At 45.6% G+C, this 21,790-nt stretch overlaps 1 protein-coding gene across 1 annotated transcript in view; it reads right to left on the reverse strand.

Annotated features, from left to right (window-relative positions):
• Window positions 1-8,376: 8,376 nt before the first annotated feature.
• Window positions 8,377-21,790, reverse strand: part of LOC146062910 (chitin synthase chs-2-like) — a 124,758-nt gene continuing 111,344 nt past the window's right edge. Inside the window, exon 20 of the mRNA XM_083174919.1 lies at window positions 8,377-11,877. Coding sequence (XP_083031045.1) covers window positions 11,813-11,877 — 65 coding nt within the window. The 3' untranslated portion in view covers window positions 8,377-11,812. The remainder of the gene's footprint in view (window positions 11,878-21,790) is intronic.

Raw genomic sequence — 21,790 nt, forward strand, 5'->3', positions numbered from 1 at the left:
AGAGCAGGAAGCTGGGTAGTGATAGGGGTGTGTGAGTATATGGGGGACTAAAGAGGGGCTTAGGGGTGCCGTGAATTGCGGGAGGGGCGCAGGGGGTGCCGTGAATCAAGGGAGGGAGGGGGCGCAGGTGTTGGCAAATCGAGGGAGAGGGCGGGGGTCCGCAAAGCGTGGGAGGGGGCGTGAATTTCGCGTGGGGGGGTTGCGAATCGCGGGAGGGGGGGTGCGCGGGGGTCCGTGAATTGCAGGAGGGGGGGGGGGCACGGGGCGCGATGAATCACCTAGTTGCTTATATATTCTTGTAGAAGGATGGTAGGATGTTGCTGTCATTCAGAATGCATTTACATAAACAGCAATAGTAGCAGTAAAAGGTCTGACTTAAAACACCTACAGTAAAACAGAACAGGTGTTATATATTATACAAAGAATTGGTTGATGATGTCTAGGTTGACGTGCACATAGTTCATAGTTGTCACTGGAAAAAAATTGCTACATGAAAAAATCAACACAGAAAGTTAAACACATGTAAATGTTGACATAAGTGTGGCACTTCATCGGTGTCCATGTCGACACATGAGAATGAATATGAAAACATTAAAAAAAAGAAAAATAAATCTTCAAAAACTCATGTCAACCTTTTTTCATTGTCGACCATAGCCGTGCCAGTGTTTTGCATGTGCCATTTAATCCTGGGGTTGCCATGAATCATGCGCGGGGGTGGGGGGGAGGGAGGAGGTGAGGGGTGTCCCCAAATCACGGGAGGAGGGGTCGTGGGTGGATGCCGTGAATTGTGGGAGGGGGGGTCACGGGGGGGGGGGTGTGTGTGTGGGTGGGAGGGGGGCGCGGGGGGTTGCAGTGAATCACGGGAGGGTGGGTCGCGGGGGGTTGCGGCAATGACAGGAGGGGGGGTCAGGGGTGGGGAATCGCGGTAGGGGGGGTCGTGGGGGGCACCGTGAACCGTGGGAGGGGGGGCCTGGGGGGTTGGCGCGAATCGTGGGAGGGGGGGTCGTGGGGTGCCGCGAATCTAAGGGGGGGGGTGTCACGGGGTGGGGCCGCGAATTGCAGGAGTCACCGGGGGTGCCGCGAATTGCGGGGGGTGTGCTGCAAATCGCGGGAGGGGGGTCGCGGGGGGTGCCGCGAGTCGCCACAAGAAAAAATCAACACAGAAAGGTCAACACATGTAAATGTTGACATAAGTGTGGCACTTCATTGGTGTCCATGTCAACACTTGAGAATGAATATGAAAACATTGAAAAAGTGAAAAATAAATCTTGTCAACCTTTTTCATTGTCGACCATAGCCATGTCAGTGTTTTGCATGTGCCATTTAATCGTGGGGATGCTGTGAATGGGGGGGGGGGGGAGGGAGGGAGGTGCATACCTCCCAACATGACCCTCTCCAGGAGGGACACATTGCTCTGTTTCTGGACTTTCTTCTTAATTTATGGATTACCATCACCTGTGCTTAAACACCTTTCTTATCAATTACCCTGTTTAAAACAGGTGATGACAATCATAAATTAAGATGGAAGTCCACAAACAGAGCATTCTGTCCCTCCTGGAGAGGGTCATGTTGGGAGGTATGGAGGTGTGGGGCGCTCACCTGGTGTGTCTGGTGAGTAGCTGTGTCTTTGCTGTGTAACATGGAGAGGCAGAGGGTGTCTGGCACTGTCTGTGGGCTCACTGGGCTGGTTCTCTGTCATGTGAGTCAGTCATGTGAGTCAGAGGCTCCACCCAGCGTTAGAGCTCCAGACACACTTTGAGTGACAGATGTAGCCAAATATATAAGAGATATATATAGATATCTATCTATCAATCTATCTATCTATCTATCTATCTATCTATCTATATATATATATATATATATATATATATATATATATATATATATATATATATATATATATATATATATATAGCGTCAGTGTCTGCCATGGTTGCAGATGAGGCACGCTTCCCTGAGGAGTTATTATGGTCATGTTTGTGGGAGCTTTTATTGTCTTCAATTTGGCTTTCCTTTGTTTGTAGTTGTTCACTTAGGAGGCAACGACCTCACCAATATATCAGGGCTTGACCTTTGGAATCAGATGCGTGAATGGCATTTCTGCTGATTCTTTTGGTCAGACTTTATGCCTCGCAGTGTTTGGTGTAATGCCATAAGCCCGGGTGCTATAGACCTGGTAAGGCATAGAACTAACTCTGTAGTTGGTAGGGCTGTGACACATGAAGGCGGCTTGGTTATCTCCCATAGTGGCACTTCCTTCAGAGAGCAGAGTTTATACAAGTCTGACAGGGTTCATCTCTCATCCTTGGCCAAAAGGGCACCAAGCCCTTTGATGTTTGTAATTTTTCACATTTTGTTATTTTCTTTATGTATAACTGCATCATTTGACCATTCTTCTCCCCATTGTAATGGGCCCCATACATCAGCAATTAATTGTGACCATCCTCAGATCTGGAGATGATTGTCACAATTAATCTTTAACGTGTGGGCTCCCCCTTTTGGCGATCCCGATCAAAAATTGATCGGGATGGCCGATCGATTGCTGAATCAGATTTTTAGACATGTTTAATAATCTGGTATTATCTGCAGTTGTTTTTTATGTGTGGGCATTCCCGTTTCGTCTTCTTCTATTTAAATTATGAAAAGAAGTAACATCTGAAATGACAATCGATTGAGGTGATGTATGGGCACTTTCCAGATATGAAGATGCAATCTTTAGATGGGAAAAATCTGCCGATCACTGAAATAAATCTGTAATGTGTGGGCAAGTCAAATAGATTGTAGAAACCATTTATCTGGCCAAAAAATCACTGGATCTGGAAAACCATTAATTGTGATTGCTGATGCATTGGGCCCATTAGTTTAGAGTAGGGACTTAATATTCCAGTAATTCTGTAGTCCAAGCCTTTATTTTTAGATAATTGGTATGAGCGGCGTGTGACTGCATCTAACTGTGTGAGGTTTATTATACAACGTACTACTACCACTCCTGAGGAGGCCAATGATAAGTGTTGGCTACAGGGCCTGGATTAACAATGGGCCAGATGGAATTACAGCCCCCCCCCCCCCCCTCCAAAAAAAAAATAGCCTTTATTATCTACTGTCCTGCTGCTTTGCAAAGGAAATAATGTTTTCCTGCTACTGCCTGCCAGTGGCCATCTGAGGTCCCCCACACCGTAGCAGTCAATGACCCCCCCCCCCCTCCAGTGATGTATAAAAGTGTCCTGCCCATCTACCTCCATGCCCTGAAGGAAGCAGCACCACTCAGCAGAATTGTTGAAAGCAATCAGCTCCGTGAAGATCTATTTCAGGTCCTCCAGGTGCTCCAAATGTGTTTCAACACTCCTGTTTCTTGTTTTTGCCCTGTAGGTGAAGCTTATACCTATGGGTTCTTTTTTATTATTACTGCTACTGTAGTGTCCGAGAGTGCCATGAGGTGGAAAACACACATATTGTGGTCACACACTGCCTGGCAATACACGATAGGCCCTTCATATAATTTAGCTCCAGGACTTTAATCTGGCACTGCAGTAGTTGATGGTGAAGATAGCATAAGGAATTGAAACCATGCTCTTTGGAGATCTACTGGACTGCTTGTTGCACTTGATTTACCTTATTGTTATAAACCACTTGCGTTATTGCTCTAAAAATGATGTATTAGCAAGAAATTGCTGAGTTTGGAAACAATCAACCCCAAAACAGACAAACATTTCCTGTGTTGGGTTAATATAATGCCACACTTGAGAGGGGAATTTGTATTTATAAGCTTGCAAGCAGGGCCCTCCTACTTCTATGTTGGTTTGTTACTACTCTGTTTGTTTTATCACTGTTGTTTACAATTGTAAAGCGCAACGGAATCTGCTGCACTATACAATAAACTGTAAATAAATAAAATAAATATGCAAACTACCAATATTCAGTACTTTACAAATGCAAACCAGAAGTGCTTTATTATAGGAGGAGGCCTATTAACAGGCCCCTCTTCTTCAGTGGTGCATGCATTGTGCCAAAGTCTACTTCACCCATGCCTGGGGACATCCATTTTGCATATGCGTAAATCACCAGAAAATGACTGCGTTAGCCATTTTTCCAGTGATATTTGCAGCTCTACAGTCAATGCCGGGCTGAGGGACAATTAATGGGTGCAGAGTGTGCAGTGTGTGGGCCACCCTGTGATCCAAGGGCCAGTGTGCACATCACACCTTACACCCATTATAGTTGCACCAGTGGTGCGAATGGGTCCTGTGACATAGGATGCAGTACAGCATAGAACTGTCAGTTACTGACAGTCTGATGTCGTTTGGGGGAGGAGGTGGCAGCGATAGCCTTGTATGTCATTGTTATTTACGGGAAGAAGAGACCAAGATCTCCATTTTTAGTCATAGACTTACTGGCCTCTTTTGAGGATCTATGGCATGTGGCTTGCATGACCCTATGGTTACTGTAAGCTGCTTTGTGATGTCGCAATGATCCAATGCTATGCCATAGATCAGTGGTTCTCAAACTCGGTCCTCAGGGGTGGACAATTAATATGGTCGATCACATTTTCCAGGTCACCCGACAGATGCACTCATTGCTGACTGACATTTTAAAAGATCCAAAGGTGGAGCTAATTATCTCACTTGGTTCTGTGATGAGACCTGCAAAACATGCACTGTGTGGGGTCCAGAGGACCGACTTTGAGAACCTGTCCAATAGATCACTACTGCACATCCTGCTGCATTGAAATACAATAGATCGGCAGAAGCAAAAGATCGACATAGTAATGGTCCACCCATGATTATTTTTTTCGCAGTTGTAGTGCAGTTCTAGTAGTAAAGGCCCCCACTCACTAGCCGATTTTGGTCAGATTTCGGCCAGATCAGTCGGATCTGGCCGAAATCGGACCAAAATCGGCTAGTTTTGATGTCCCCTCAGATCCGATGCGCGGTCCCGTGCGCATCGGATCTGTGTCGGGTGGTCGGACCTGCTGCACGTCCGACCACCCGACTTGGGACCTAGCGGGGCGGCGCGGTGGTGGAGGGAGCAGGGGGGCTGGGGACGCTGCGGGGGACACAGGCGGCATAGAGCCGGGCAGGGGGAGCCGGGAGCTGTCAGTACTGAATAAAAAAAAAAAGCCCATACAATGAATGGGCAGCCTGTGATTGGCTGAGCGCTCTCTCAGCCAGTCAGCAATTGGCTGAGAGAGCGCTCAGCCAATCACAGGCTGCCCATTCATTGTATAGGCTTTTTTTTCTAGCACTGACAGCTCCCGGCTCCCTCTGCCCGGCTCTATGCCGCTTGTGTCCCCCGCAGCGTCCCCAGCCCCCCCTGCTCCCACCAGCAGCCCTGCTCTGTAGCCCCCCCCCCTGCTCCCCGGGTTTTTTAGATGTGATAAATCGAGACGATTTATCACATGTAAAAAAGGGCACATCAAGTGCCAATCTAATCAAGCTCCCCCGGGGAGCAGCCGGGGAAGCTCAGGGGGAAGTCGGGGGCGACTTGTCCTTAGGACAAGTCGTCCTAGTGTATGGGGGCCTTTAGGCACCTGGCCAGATTCATGGCGAGCAATGCGAGCGTAGGAGGTGCATTAATTGGTGGTTCACGTCTCAAATTTAGAAACTGCCGAAACTCTCAGGTTGACCTTTTAATGCGTTAACCATTTACATGTCAACCTTTAGCTTATGTCAACTTTGTGAATTTTGACCTTTTGGGGTCAACCTAGACTAATTACTGTTGATCCTATAATCCAATCCCCACTCAGAGTGAGGAGCTAGTGCTTAGGACGTTGCAGGAGATGTATGACCGTGTTGACCATGGGATTGTGTCTACTAGTGTCACATCAGGCAAAAAGTGTCCATGGCCCGAGCCTTTTTTCTGCCACTGTTAAATACCAGGATAATAGTACCACACATTTTCAGCTTCTTAGGTAAACTGTTACATGCTGCACACAAATAATACAAGGGGATATTTAGACCCAGGGGTTATTAAAGTTGGTTCGGTCTCCCTGTGCATGTGCAGACACAGGGTGCTTTCGGGTATGGCAAACTACATGTTCGCTGACCCACTCACACCTATCAGTGCAGGCAGGGGGCGTGGGGTGGCAGTGGGGGGCGCAGCACATGGGAACGCCCAGCGTTTCATGGGCATTCCCATGAAAACACTGAGAGTTCCCATTGTAATTGCCCAGGGATGTGGGTGTTGGGGACGGGCAGCTGACATCAGTGGATGTCAGCTACCCTCCTGCTTTCCACACAGATGCTCACAGATCAGAGATGACAAAGATGTGTTTCTGATCTGCGAAAACTGGAGAAATCGTTCAATGGTCACCACCCTTTGAATGATTGCTCCCCGGCTGCAAATGGATGATTATGCAAATCATCCATTCACAGCCATGTGGGGGGATAATGGCGTGCAAAGGTAAGGGGGGGGGGAGCGGTCATGCAGGTGGCCTATGGTGGACTCGCAAGGCTGCAAAATTCACAGCCTTGGCTGCTAATTTGCAGAGCCCTGCAATCAGGTTATTGCCACCCTGCAAGAGTGAATCCTGCACTGTGCAAGCTTGCAAATTGCTGTATAATGCTTGCGAATGGAATGCGAAAATGATATGGATTGGTGTATAGCTGCAAAAATCCATTCACAACTCACTCACTGTCAAATGATTTTTGCAGTGTGTGCAATCCGTGCATAGCCCAGGACTTACTTGGCGGGTGCGCTAAAAAACAGAGCTGAGGTCACATGACTTCCCTTGAAACGGCTATGCATGCCTTCTCCCAGAAAACGTCTGGTTACCACCCCCCAAATTCAGGCTTCCTGTCAATCAACTTGTGTACGGCCAGTGATAAAAAACAGTGGCAGGATTTTATCCCATCATGGTCTTGCGCCTGTGTACTAAGATTGATATGCTTGCGTGGTTGTTCGATTATCGCCCGGCCTGTGTTGAAAATGTTAATTAGAAAACTGCTTCAAAAGCCCTTTAATGCATTCAGGTGAAAATACCCTTTTTTTTACATTATTTCAGTGAAAATAATGCTAATGATTCAGCTCCTAATTCACTAATCTATGCAATGATAGGTCTTAAAAATTGGTGGATGCTGGAACAGAGTGACTTTAAATACATTGAATAACTATAAAGACACAAGAGGTCTGTGGTCTATTGGAAGGTCACCAGGAATTAGGGGAGGTGTGCATTATAAAGCCATCAGAGATTTTATGGGTCTGCATTGTAACAGCACTAGACATTTCTGAGGTATGCATTGTAGAATGACCATACTGTAAATTTGGTTTATCTTCATTAAATACCCCCAGAACTGGGGTGATATAATGAATACTAGTGGTCACAAAAATGCTCTCTGTCTTGTATATCATTTTTTTAACAGTAAATTCAGTTATCTTTTCTTCTAATGTTACCTACTAAAAAATCAGAATTTCTATAAACAGATATATTTCATGGTCACGTTCATTCAGAATGAGGGATTAAAATACTGTACAAGGAAAGGACCTTTTGCTTGAGACCTTGTGTCTTTCCAGAAATCAGAGCGCCAAGGGCGTAATTACCATAGGTGCAAGGGGTGCAGCTGCTATGGGTCCCAGAGCTGAAGGGAGCCCATCTTTACTGTAAAGTAATATGTTTTACATACATTTAAATAGTTGCTAAATAGGGGCCCTTACAAACTTTTGCTATGGGGCCTATGAATATCTAGTTACACCCCTGCAGAGCACCATATCGAAAATACGGTATACAAGAACATACTGAGCCTGATTCAGAGCCAAGCTCAATACCAATATTCATGTAGTTGGGGGATTGTTTCCTACCACTTGTGCATGAAAATTCCGAAATGCTCCTGTGGTGCATGCTTGTACTCACAAAAAGGCTGTTTCAACCAAGAAAAAAAGTAAGAAAGTCCTGGTAAAGGTCTGGACATTCCTGGGTGGTGACTGGGAAATGGCTTAGTGCGAGAATGGAGATGGTTAACCTTATGGGTATGATATGGGAGTGTTGCAGGGGTGGCAGTGAAAGTGGTTGCATGCACAGGCACTCAACCACTCTCTTATAAGGCCATACTCAGACTGAGAAACCCCACCTGCCATAGAGCTGGTGCAAGTCTTGATGATGGTCTAAAGACACACGCACCCTTTTGATGTCGACAGTGGGCGTCTCAGTCCTTGCACATTCATATGCATGAATTCCAGAGGGTAAGGCTTTGGAGTGGCATTTGCATAAGGTTACAGATGGACAACCAACAATACAAGCAGTCAATCAGTCATAAATTCATCAATTAAATTTTCTTTAAAACTATCAATGAAGAGATATACGTTTTATAGTATTTCAATAAATGTTTATTAAAATACTAGCTGTACCTGGCCACGCGTTGCTGTGGCTCAGTCTGGTTAAATGAAAAAGAAAGAAAAGAGAAAGCGCACATTTGTAATATGTTTCATTTTACAATGCTTGTTGGTATACAATATTTTTTGTTGTTTCATTGTCTGTGCAGATATAGAGATTGTCTGGTTTGCAGACTCTTGAACACGCAACATAGAAGCCTATGGGTTTCTTACCACAACCGCCTCTGCCCGGTACTGACCCCTGGCACCCCACGCTGACCCCCCTCCCCTCCTTTTTGTCTGGGAAGCACAATGCTGTGCTGGCTGGAGCAGCGTCCTCCTCCTCCCTAGCCCTACATCCCCTTCCGGGTGCAGGGAGGAGGAGGCGGAGTCATGCCCGACGGCCAGTGCGATAATTATTTGTGCGGTATCTGGAGATGTGCTTGTTGCAGATTTACAGCTGTGAACTAACAAAAGCTGGAGATACCCCATAGAAGCCTATTGGCTTCTAACCGTGACCCCCATCGCCCTATGACACCCCCTGCCGACCTCCCCTCACTTTTGTCTGGGCAGCACTATGCTGTGCTGGCCAGACCAGTGGCCTCCTCCTCCCTAGCCCCTACATCCCCTTCTGGGTGCAGGGAGGAGGAGCAGCCAGCCAGCATGAGGGTAACAGCCACCGGGTTAGGGAGGGAGGGAGAGCCGCTGGGGACCTACCGCACATTACTGGCCACAAAGCAAATGACAGCTCTTAATGCAAGAGCTGTCCTTTGCGATAATTATGTGTGTGCATATGCGATAATTATGTGTGCGATAGCCGGCGATGTGCTTGTTGCACACTTGCAGCTGTGAAATAAATGCAGTGTACATTTTCTAGATGTACTGCTAAGTAAACAACAGCTGGACTTCGTTCATGTATGGGAAATTAAAGAATTCGCCATACCGCTTCATTGCTGCTTATGTATCTTCCAGCCTGATACTGTGCAATTTCATCATTTATATAATAGTATGTATATACAAACATGCACGTATACAAATGCAACGTTGTGTCCAAATTTCAAAGCAATCTGTGTAGAACTTTTGTAGATTTAAGATTTTTAATAAATGAACATTTACATTTTGTTTCACAGTGACCAAACATGACCAAACATTCTAGGAATGAAACAGAAAAGGGAGGTTTTATCCAGACATCTTATACCCCTTTTCCACTGACATGAAAATCCTGGGTTTTTGCACATAAACGCAGGGTGGCTAGTCCATTATGCAGCCATCTCACACTGCCCATCTCGCTGCTTTCCACTCCATCAGATACCTAACCTCTGGTTATCTGCCCACTGCTGTCCACCCGCTGCTGCGTACCCGCCGGTTACCTGCCCACCACTGCCTGTCCACCCACCAGCCGGTGCCCACCCACCCTTTTTAGTGAAAATAGTGTCTACCTGGGGAAAACCCTGAACACAGTGGAGTGGAAATGTGGACAGAACAGTGGAGACCTGTTAAAATCTCAGGTCGAAATTTGATGGAAAAGGGGTATTAGTGACGTTACAAGTAATATTCTGAAGAAGACATTCACCTTTTTACTGTGAAGATGTTAACATAGTTATGCCTAAACTGGCATGCGTCATCATTGCACGCTCACATGTGACTGACCGTGCAACTGTCAGCACTACAGATGTTCTCATTATCTGCTCTGCAAGTGAACACAAGCCTCAACCACCTCCCCCATCCATTGGCGGGCTGTGCTGGGGGGCAGGGTGCCATGTGCCTCCCAAGCCACTCTGCCATCTAATGTACAGGGCCAGGAACAGGAGTTAGGAGGGAGATGCGCACTGGGAGAGAGCCAGCTTAATGAGCAGGTCCACGTTTATTTCAAATATCACTCTTGTTCGCGGTCCAGCAGCCAACCGGGAGTAATGGCTCTTGATTGGCTGCTGCTCTGCAAGCTGGCGCAAGATTTCAAATTTTGCTTTTGTTATTGCTCAGCTGTAACTTGATGTGTCAAGATAAAACAAAGTGCAGATTATTTCTAGGAATTTCTAATACAAAATGATGCATTATAAAAATAGTTTCAGTAGTTCTTGTGCCAACTTGAAACAGACAGACAGACACATTTGAATACATAAAAATAAATATATAACAAGCATTACTATTACATTTTGCAAACTTATGTTTGCATTATAATCACATACCTATATTTTACATTTATTTAATATTCTGTATCATACATTTGATTCAATTTAAATATAAAGCTATCTGGGTTTGAGAGATACTTACAACTGTTTGCAAAGTATACATTCATTTGTGCACTGAAAATTATATGGGCACATTTGCAGATGCACAGATTTTTGTGATTGTGGCATCTATGCGTGCTAACATTGCCTGAATGCAGATCAGCACACCACCATATAAGCATAGGCAAATGCAGGGGGGTTTCTGGATGCCATCTCTTGGCAAGTGCCTTAAATGATGACAACAATAGCACTGATATATAATATGATAAATCGAGCTGCCACCATATCAGTATAAGGGAAAAAGCAGAACTGCTGCACATGCCCCGTGGGAGCAGCTTCTTCTACCAAGTTTCCTGTCTGTGTGTGTGTGTGGATCTGAGCCCTCAAAATTGTAATAGACTAGAGAGTAGCTGCCAGGAGGAAGAGACAGGAGCCTTATCGAGAGGTGGGAGAATGTGAGCTTAGCAAGTGCAGTACTGGTTCTATTATGTCTGTGTATTTATTATGGCATGTTTAACCTTTTCCTGGCCACTTATTTTATTTGCATCTTTGAAACAGCCTATACTATAGACCATCTGTACTGTTAAATATTAATACTGTAACCAATGTATCAAAATACTAATTTTCATGACTGCTACCACACCCCCCAGACTCTTACTTACTCCAATGTGCTACAGAGTGGGATACTTTGGATTACATTTGGAAACCCCCCTCTAAAAATCCTGCATTTGCCACAGATAAGAGTGTGAAAGACATTTTGTTTGTAGGTGGTCAAGAGCAAGTGCCAGCACTAGTGAGCCATTTGTGATTGGTTCATTGAGAGCTTAATACTGATAGAAGATTTCTCCATTTTATGTGCATATAGAGTTTTTATGTGTCTGCTTTACAAAATAAAATAGACCATAAAATGGTGAGTTGGATCTGATTATTAGATTATTACAGAACTTTAACATTATATTGAAACCTAATAGTAAATTCTTACATGCACACACTGAACACAATACAATTAGAATTTAAAGTGTTAAGATTACAGCCACAAAACCATTTCTAGTTCAGTAATCTTATAAGAGAATTACTGGTCATGGACAGGAGATGGATTACAATACAAACAAAAGTCATTTTAAATATTGTAAAGTGAATTAAGCTGGCTCTTGGGTAATATATAGAAGTGACAGAATACTGAAGAATTAATAATTTATTAAAACCATCTCGTACAGGCTGACTTATTATATAAAAATAAGAATATTTTATTTTATTTCTAATTATATTAAAAATTGTCATACAGTTGATTCTTCTGCAAAAGTATTTTCATAGATGTTCTCTCTAGTGTCATTATTTGACTCTGAAAAAGCATAAAGAAAACAATAATGCATATTAATAAACATATTAATAAACTCACATAATGCAGTTAATAATAGAAGACTTACTACAACAATAATACCAATATAATACCACAAAACTGTGACTCAAAGCATAATACATAGATATATACTGTACTTACTAGTGATTGAATGAACATTTTGGCATTTAATATATACTAATATCTGTTGCAGTGACATTTGTACAGGGCGTCATTCAGAGTTGGAAGCAGAAACAAAAATAAATTGCATCCTCAGAATAAAGTTGCATATATCAACACATATGTGTAATGTGACAAACTCTGCATACGTTTCAAATGTGTATCTCTTGTCATGGAAGTAAAGGGAGCAGATGCACCAGTAAATTTTTATTTATTTATTTATTTATTTACAGTTTCTTATATAGCTCAGCAGATTCCGTTGCGCTTTACAATAGTAGACAGTGATAAAACAAACTGGGTAATAACAGACAGACTTGGGGGTTAGAGGGCCCTGCTGCAAGCTTACAATCTATAGATGACAGGAGGTGGGACTGGACTGTACACAAAGTATACACATTACGCAGGAGCAACTTAAGAGGTGAGGAGCCCTTGTGCAGTGTCCATGCAAGCCCCCACTTGGATCATTTTCCCACCGATATCTCTATTGCATTTATCTCCAGAAGAATGGCAAACCTCCATTGTCACAGAAATGTGTTCTGAGTTGGCGACATCCCCCATGGTAGGTAAGTTTAGTGAGTGGGGCTCACATGCACAGCACACCAGTGGCATTACTGGGTGGGTGGCAGTACACAGCACATTTTGTTGCTGGATTGCGTCTCGGAAAAATCTGGTCATTACCTCTCTGTTAGCCAAATGACAGTGTCTTAATGTGGAGGGCTCTGTAAAATGGTCATCACTTCTGCCATCCAAATTGTTGATAGTTGTTGTCACTTTTATTTATTATATAAAATAAAAGCATTGAAAATGGCTTGCTCTAATAGCTGGGTAAAAAGACTGACAAACCGTTTTATGACTTATGGATTGCTTTGTCAGATGTTGATCTGTATGATCAACCCATCTCCATCCCACCCCTTTTTGGGAAATTTTGGTCAACCACAACCTGTGGTCTGTATGCATTTTGTTTACAGTGGACAAAACATCGCACCAAATCGCACATTAAAAGAAAATCGCATTTTTTGCCGCAAATTCGCATATGTAATGAGATGCAAATTTGCGGCAAAAAAGTGCAATAGGGTGCGATTTAGGGCGATTTTTACTCATGAAAATGTGCGCATTTTCAGTCATTTTAAAACATGCAATTTTGTGTAAAAAAAAAAACGGGAAAAAAACTGCGTGGGGTCCCCCCTCCTGAGCATAACCAGCCCCGGGCTGAAAGAGCCTGGTTTCATAAGTCGGGGTTCCGTGGATTTTATAAAACCAACACCAGGCTCAAGGGCCGGTCCTGGTTCCCAAAATACAGGGGACAAAATGACTAGGGGTCCCCCGTATTTCAAGAACCAGCACCAGGCCCAACCAGCCAGCAGGGTAATGCCACAGCCGGGGGGAAACTTTTTATACAAGTCCCCCCGGCCAAAGCATTCATCCCCCTGACCGGTCAGCATGGGCAGGGGTCCTGGGGGAGTGGGGAACCCCCCCCAAAGAAGGGGTCCCCCCCTCCAGAACTTACCTGCCCATGCTGAAGCCCGGGGCTGTCCTCGATGCCCCTGGGCGGTGGGCATCCAGCTTATAAATGGTGTAAAAAAATAGATGAAAAACTATTATCTTATACCATGGAACTATGAGTCCCAGCAAGCCTTTCCCACATGCTGGGGCTTGGAGAACCACAAGTCCCAGCATGCGGGGCATTAAAGGGCCCTGCTGACACTTGTAGTTCCACAGTAAAATAAATAATTAAATAAACACACTGACATACATTTAAAATAAAACTTTAATACATACAAAGCTCACACATACTGATACTTACCTATCTTGAGCCCATCGGTAGGTCCCTGGGTCCGGTCCGGTGGCTTGGTTCCGGGGCTGGTCCGGGTCCAGGGCTCCAGGGCTGAAGAGTCCGGGGTCCTGGATCCGAAGAAATCCATGGGGGACCTGTGGAAGGAAATCCTACTCACCCAGGTCCTCTGACGAACATACCGACATCTTCTCCATCTTCTCTGTCTCCGCCGCCGGTACACGATTGGAATGAGAGGCGCAGAGATGTTTCAGATGGCAGAGACAGGCTTCAGCATGGGCAGGTAAGTTCTGGAGGGGGGGACCCCTTCTTGGGGGGGGGTCCCCACTCCCCCAGGACCCCTGCCCATGCTGACCGGTCAGGGGGATGAATGCTTTGCCGGGGGGACTTGTATAAAAAGTCTCCCCCGGCTGTGGCATTACCCTGCTGGCTGGTTGGGCCCTGTGCTGGTTCTTGAAATACGGGGGAACCCTAGTCATTTTGTCCCCCGTATCTTGGGAACCAGGACCGGTTGCTGGTTTTATAAAATCCACGGAACCCCGACTTGTTTGTTCCTGTGATTTTATGAAACCAGGCTCTTTCAGCCCGGGCTGGTTATGCTCAGGAGGGGGGACCCCACGCAGTTTTTTTTCCAGTTTTTTTTTAACCCTTTTTTTGGACAGGACAATGCACAGATCACAATGATCTGTGCATGATTCTGTCAAATTCGCCAGCCAGAACCTGGTCTAATTTTTTTGCGATTGTTGGTAACCTTTACCAAAAATCGCACCCTATTACATGTGCAAGTTAGATGCTTTCCAATGGGAAAACTTCTGGATGCGAATTGAAGTGTGACTAAAAATCGCCACTTCAAAATGTGCGATTTCGCGGCAAAAAGTGCGATTTTTTTGCCGCGAATCGCACCCTATAAAATATGCGATTTTCGGGAAATGCCCGAAAACGGCAGTTTTTGCGAGAAAAAGAAACGCAAAAAACCCCCCCGCACCCCATTACATTTCGCCCTATATTTTATCCTTTTATTGGAAAAGACCCCTGTGTTATACATCCTATCTATGAGTTCTCCCCTTTGTAGGTTATTTGTCATTTTAATCTCCTGGGAGATCTTTCGTGTTCATCTTCAGATCAAATACCTGCTCGCTCATTCAGGAAATACTATATTGACCGGCTGAGGTAATGTGTAAAATATTAGCAGTTCTGAGACAATGGTTGTGATGTAATGGGCATAGGAGAATCTAGGGGGTGGTCCGGGGGTGCACAGGACCATCCATTAGCCCACTTTGTAGCTGAGGGATGGGGCTTTCCAACGAGCCCAGCCCCGTGTCTCCAGCCCCCTGGGAACCGGAGATACCGCCAGGCAAAGCTGGAACATTTTCCCTATAGGATAACATGGGACCCGCTAATTCCGACCCCCACCCAGTTCAACGGCTGCCAGTTCCCCCTTCGGCATCACTGAAGCTCGAGGTTGATCTCAGTCGAACCCAAATCGCTGGGCCTTCAATCTGATACCAATCTGGATCCATATGCAGGGCGGCATTTTGCCCCCCATGCCACGGGGGTACCTGTCCTGCGGCGCTGTGTAGTTAAAGCTGGCGGCGGCGGCGGCAGGGGGGGGTCCCTGCCGTCAATAAGAAGAAATAACCAGCGCTATCCGCCGGGCTATGCGGAAGCGCTTCTGTTGTGAAAACCCTGTCCGCACGCTGATTGGCTGTGCGGACAGGGTTTTCACAACAGAAGCGCTTCCGCATAGCCCGGCGGATAGCGCTGGTTATTTCTTCTTATTGACGGCAGGGACCCCCGCTGCCGCCGCCGCGGCCGCCAGCTTTAACTACACAGCGCCGCAGGACAGGTACCCCCCCACACCTCCCCCGGCACCGGGGCGCCCCCACCCCGACTGGCCCTGTCCATATGGGTTAATTGGTTCCAGGGATATTGAGGTTAAACCGTTTTATTTCATTTCTTAAATGTAATTTCATGACTATGTTCTTTGAGGAGAGATTTCTCTGGAACCAAACAGCCCAGTTTCACGGGACCAAAATCATTCGAAGCCAACTCAAAAGTTCTTTAATATGATACTGGTCTCATGTAATGGGTCAGTTGGTTCCGAAGATATAGCTGGTTGTTTAAAGGGGGGTAGGGAGAGGGGAGTGGTTGTCTCTCCCCCTCACACCAGAAAATGCAGGGACTAGGCTGGTGTATAAGGGGTCAGCCTGGGAATGTCCCTGCATGATCCTGGGACCATATTCCTGGTTTAATCCCTGCATTTTCTGTTGTGAAAGGGGTATTATTTCAAACAGCCGTGACCTGCAGTGCTCTGAATACAGCCGGGCAGCCCCCTGCTCTGTGCCCAGCTGTCAATGACTGTCACCCCTGCAGCTTCCGCTCCAATTCTTCTCCCCGCTTTCACCTCAGCCCGCCCCCCCCTTTAATCATGTGGTGCCGGCGCCCGGCGTGCTCCCCCCGACGTCACGCACAACAACAGCGCGCACAATATTTCAAATGTCCACTCGGCTAGAGAGGACACCAGGAGGGGAGTAGGAGCATGCTCTGCGCTGCTCTCTGCTCCTTTCCCCATAGAAGCAGCTGCCCCGCTCTCCATCGCTCCCTGCGGCAGCAGCGAAGGCTCATATAAAAATTTACAGTACGTGGCACTTTTGGGGGCATTGCTTAAGGGACACTACAAGTGGCGGTATGTGGGGGCATTACGCATAATGTGTGGCTTAATGTGTAAGGGTCATTATGGTGTGCAGCATCATGTGTAAGCAGCTTTATATGTGCAGCATCATGTGTAAGGGACATTATGTGTGCAGCATCATGTGTAATGGGTACTATGGTGCGCGGCATCATGTGTAATGGGTACTATGGTGTGTGGCATCATGTGTAATGGGTACTATGTTTTGCGGCATCATGTGTAATGGGTACTATGGTGCCATCAAGCAAGAACCCCCTAGCAATGAGCACGTAGGTAAGCAGCACTTATGTGGCAAATATGTAATGGGCATTACGGTTTGTTATATAGTATGTAATGGGCATCATGATGTGTGGCACAATGTGTAATGGGCATTATGGTGTGTGGCCTTATGTGTAATTGGCATTACGGCGTGTGGCTTTGTGTAATGAGTATTACGGAGTTTGCTAAAATGTGTAATGGGCATTACTATGCAGGGCCGGCGCCACCACTAGGCAAATCTAGGCATTTGGCTAGGGCGCCGGCCACTGGAGGGCGGCATTTCGCCCCCCCCCCCCATGCCGCGGGGGTACCTGTCCTGTGGCTGTGTATATAAAGCTTGCGGCGGCGGCAGCGGGGGGTCCCTGCAGTCAAGAAATAATGAGCGCTATCCGCCTGGCTACGCGGAAACACTAGCCGCACGCTGATTGGCTGAGATTCAGCCAATCAGCGTGCACCGTGCGGCCAGTGTTTTCACAACAGAAGCGCTTCCGCGTAGCCAGGCGGATAGCGCTCGTTATTTCTTGACTGCAGGGGACCCGCCGCCACCGCAAGCTTTATATACACAGCCGCAGGACAGGTACACCCCCCCCGGCACCGGGGCGCCCCCACCCCGACTCGCCTGGGGCGCTCCGGTGCCTTGCACCGGCCCTGTTACTATGTATGGTTGAAAGTGTAATACCACACCCCTTTATGTGATGCCATGCCTCCTTCCCATGAGACCACGCCCCCTTTTCGCCGCGCAAAGGTCCCCCTACTATTGTGTATGGATCTGGGACCACCCATTACCATAATTCTAGATTCGCCTATGCTAATGGGAGACAATTTTGGTACAAATTTGTTGAAATATCCAATTTTTCCACAAAAGCTGGACATTTTACAAAGCAGGCTAATACTGTATATCCGAGTTCAACAAAAGTCGGATGTTTACGGCTCCAAATAAGAGTTGCTGGTAAAAATACGGATCCAAATGTTTTGCTGATGTTAAATATACAACTCGGTCTATGTATTAGGACAGTTCCCAAACGGTGTGTGCCTAGGCAACCTGGGGTGCCTCAGCATGTTTGCAAGAGTGCCTCTGCTTTGGGGTCCACAACCAAAACAAATTATTTATGCTCAAAGTGATAGGCAAAACCAGTGCTGGTGGCTACCAATCATAAAATGTATGGACAATTAGAACCACAGCTATGTTCCCCACCACATAACTGAACTGGAGGGTGACAGTTATTTATTTATTAAAAGTTTCTTAAATAGTGCAGCATATTCCATGCTTTACAAAGGAGACAGTGATAGAACAAACAGGGTATTTACAGACAGTCAAAATGTAGGAGGGCCCTGCTCGCAAGCTTACATTACAGTTAAGAACAATTTATTTAATTTTTTTATTTATCCAAATGATCTTTTTGACTAGGGGTGCCTTGAACAAATGCTGATATTCTAGAATGCCCTGGTTGAGAAAGTTTGGGAACCACTGTATTAGGAGTTAGTTGCACACAAAACAGCTCTATAAAGTCTGACATAATTAGAGTTGGTTTTGTTTGGGGTAAGTTACATTCAGCAAATTCAAATTCACTTACAAGTACAAAATTAGAGCTAATTTCTAACAAATAAACATTTAAAAAATTATTTGTTTGCTATGTGAATCTGATGCACAAGCAGTTTTTGTTGATTAAAATCATATGCTTCTGTGTTATGCTACTGTGTTTTCCATCCTCATAGGGGGTTATTCTGTTTGGTATGGTGAAACGTACGTAAGGTCCGTCACACCGTGCGCTTTCCGTACGCTCACGGTGAGCGTAAGTCCGCCCACAGAACAGCCGCACACGGACGTCATAAACACCGACAATGAGGAGTGGCGTTCACTTGAGCGTACGCCACCGTGTACGGACAGAGCTCCCTCTTAGCCACCGATACCTGGCGTACATCAGAGCGTACGCCACAGTGCACGGACGGATCTCGTCCGTTTTCCCACAGACACCTTCCGTATATCTGAGCGTACGCCACATGCAAACATGTTCTAATATTGTTCAAAATAAGACTTTAGAGTGTGATAGTCAGATGTTGGGATCCTTTGTTAGAGATATGTGATTGCAATAATGTGCTTGGTGGCATCTTACATACAGAGTGTGCTACATAAAGTTCATAGCAGATATGAAAGTGTATAATGTATGTTCTTGGGGAAAAAAATACAGATTGTGTGCAAAATAGTGGCCATGGCCTTAGGCAGTGGCGTAGCTACGTTTTGGGCGCCCCCCCGCCGTTAGGGGGGGGCGCCCATACCCACCCCCCGCCGCCACCGCCCCGTCAAGCAGCCCCCCCGGCCGCCCCGTCGCCTATGCTAACCCTCTCCCCCGCAGTCTTACCTATCGCGCTGCGCTGGTCCCGGCGGCTCCATTCTTCTGCTGAGGACCACCACAAAATAGCCGCCCCCATACAGCAGACAGTTTCAGAGAACAGTGTGCTATATGGGGGCGGCCATTTTGTGGTGGTCCTCATCAGAAGAACGGAGCCGCCGGGACCAGCGAGCTACGTAAGTCTGCGGGGGATTGGGGGGGGGTAACTATAGCACCGCAGCCCCCGGTGCCCCCACATGCCCAGCGCCCCCCGCGGTGACGGGGGCTGCGGTGCTATAGTTACGCCCCTGGCCTTAGGACATTGCTCCACCATTGCAAGTAGAAATTGAGTCCAAAAACATCATTGTTGCTCTTATACTGCTTTCACATTGCAGAAAAGGGTAATGACACGGTATTCTTAAATGGGACTTTAAAACGGGTCTGAGCCTTGAGACCTTTCACATTGCAGGTGAAAACCGTTTTAAAAATAATTTTATACCATTCAAAATTCAACCCGTTTAACCCCCAAGGGACATGTTTCAAGCCATTGAAATAGAGCCATTCACACTGCCTAAAACACGGCTTTAAAACGTGTAGGACACTGCTTTTTAACCGTGTTGAAATACCGGTTATCTTTAACCTGTAAATCAACTTTGGCACTTTCACATTGCAGCCTTAAACGTTTTAAAATGGGAAAAAAACGGCAATATCCCGTTTTAAAAGTGCAATGTGAAAGGGGTATTAGAAGTGGTTTATGTGTCTTTTTCATATTAAAAAACTTGCCTGTTTGTGTTACAGTGAAAAAGTTGACACATGTCGACTTCTGTGAATTGAGTGTCCTGCTTTTTAAAGTAGAAAAAAACACTTTCTGAATGGGTGTAGATAGTTATAAAATAACTACCTGGACATATATACCAGGTATTAGAATGAATATTATCTAAAATTAAACCAAACTTTACATGTTGAGAAGTGTAGAAAGATAAGCTTCCAATGTGTTTGAGGGCTGTGTGTGGCTTGCAGGTAGTGAAACAATGGATTTCACGTAATAGCCTGCAGCATTGCTTATTACATTCAGGTGTATGTGTGTGAGTAGTAATCAGCGTTAATTAGCAGACCCAGGCGTCCGCTCTCATGCGGTAGCTCTAGGGGTGGTCATGAGCAATCTTTGGGCCAAAATTCACGGTGCGTTCGACGATCGAGGCGGTTGTGGCACCGTGCATTTTCTGTGCACACCCCCGTGTACGCCCAGTTTCCCTCATTATTCCGGCCGCTCCCATAAAAATGCCCACATGCTGCCCACAATGACCGTGTTCTTGCGGACAGGTTTTTTCGCACGGAGAGACCCGTCCGTGAGCGGTGTGAGGTCGCCGCACATGCGCATTGCGAAAGATACACATGCGCAGATGAAAAAAAAAGCCAGATCCGCCCGTATACGGTTCCACCGTACCAAACAGAATAACCCCCATAGTGTAACATTATTTGGTTTGCTGATACAGTCGCATACAATGATATTTGGCATGCTTACATTACACTAATTAATTAATTTAGCTCAGTGGCGTAACTATAAATTTTGCTCCCCCCCAGCCAAAAAAGTTTCTGGCGCCCCCCCCCCCCCCCATGCCCCTTAAACATTACGTCACACATCATAATGCCCCTTGCACTATATGCCGTCATTAAACTTATACTCCACAAATCTAAATGCACCTTACACTATGGCCGGAATTTCATGCTGCCCGAGTTCAGTGCAGTGCGAGATATCCGCTGAATTCTGATGTTTTTTAACCCCTTCATGACAGAGCCAGTTTTTGCCTTCCTGACAGAGCCCTTTTTTTCAAATCTGGCATGTATCACTTAAGTGGGGATAACTTTTTTTGCTTTTACTTATCCCAGTGATTTTGAGATTGTTTTCTCGTGACACATTGTACTTCAAGTTAGTGGTAAATTTTCGTCGATACAGTCTGTGTTTTTTTGTGAAAAATACCAAAATGTCGTAAAAAAATGGAAAATTTTGCGATTTGCAAAATGTTAAATTTTCTGCTTGTGAGACAAATAATCTTACCACTCAAAATAGTGAATAACTAACATAGACCATATGTCTACTTTATGTTGCCATCATTATTTCAACCTCATTTTCATTTTTTTGGACACTAGGAGGCTTAAAATATGAATAGCAAATTCTCAAATTTTCAAGAAAATTTCAAACTCTGATTTTTTTAGGGACCAGGTCAGTTATGATGTGACTTTGAGTGACTTGTATGTGAGACACCCCCATAAATGATGCCATTTCAAAAACTGCACCCCTCACAGTATTCAAAACAGCATTTTGGAAGTTTGTTAACCCTTTAGGTGTTTCACAGAAATTAAAAGAAAGTGTAGGTGAAATTTCAAAATTTCATTTTTTTTGCAGATTTGCAATTTTAATACATTTTTCTAAGGAACACAGTAGATTTTACTAGAGAAATGTGACTAAAAATTGATTCCCCCAATTCTTTGGTTTTCATAAATATCCTATATGTGGCCCTAGTGTGCACGGTGACCAAACCACAGGCTTCATAATAGAAGGAGCACCTACTTGATTTTGGAGCCTCCTTTTTATGAGATTATTTTTTAGGCACAATGTAGGTTTCTAGGCACCATAAGATGCTAAAAGTTAGGTACCCCCCCCAC

The sequence above is a fragment of the Crinia signifera genome, chromosome 3, assembly GCF_055691185.1.
Source record: "Crinia signifera chromosome 3, ASM5569118v1, whole genome shotgun sequence".
NCBI lineage: Eukaryota > Metazoa > Chordata > Amphibia > Anura > Myobatrachidae > Crinia > Crinia signifera.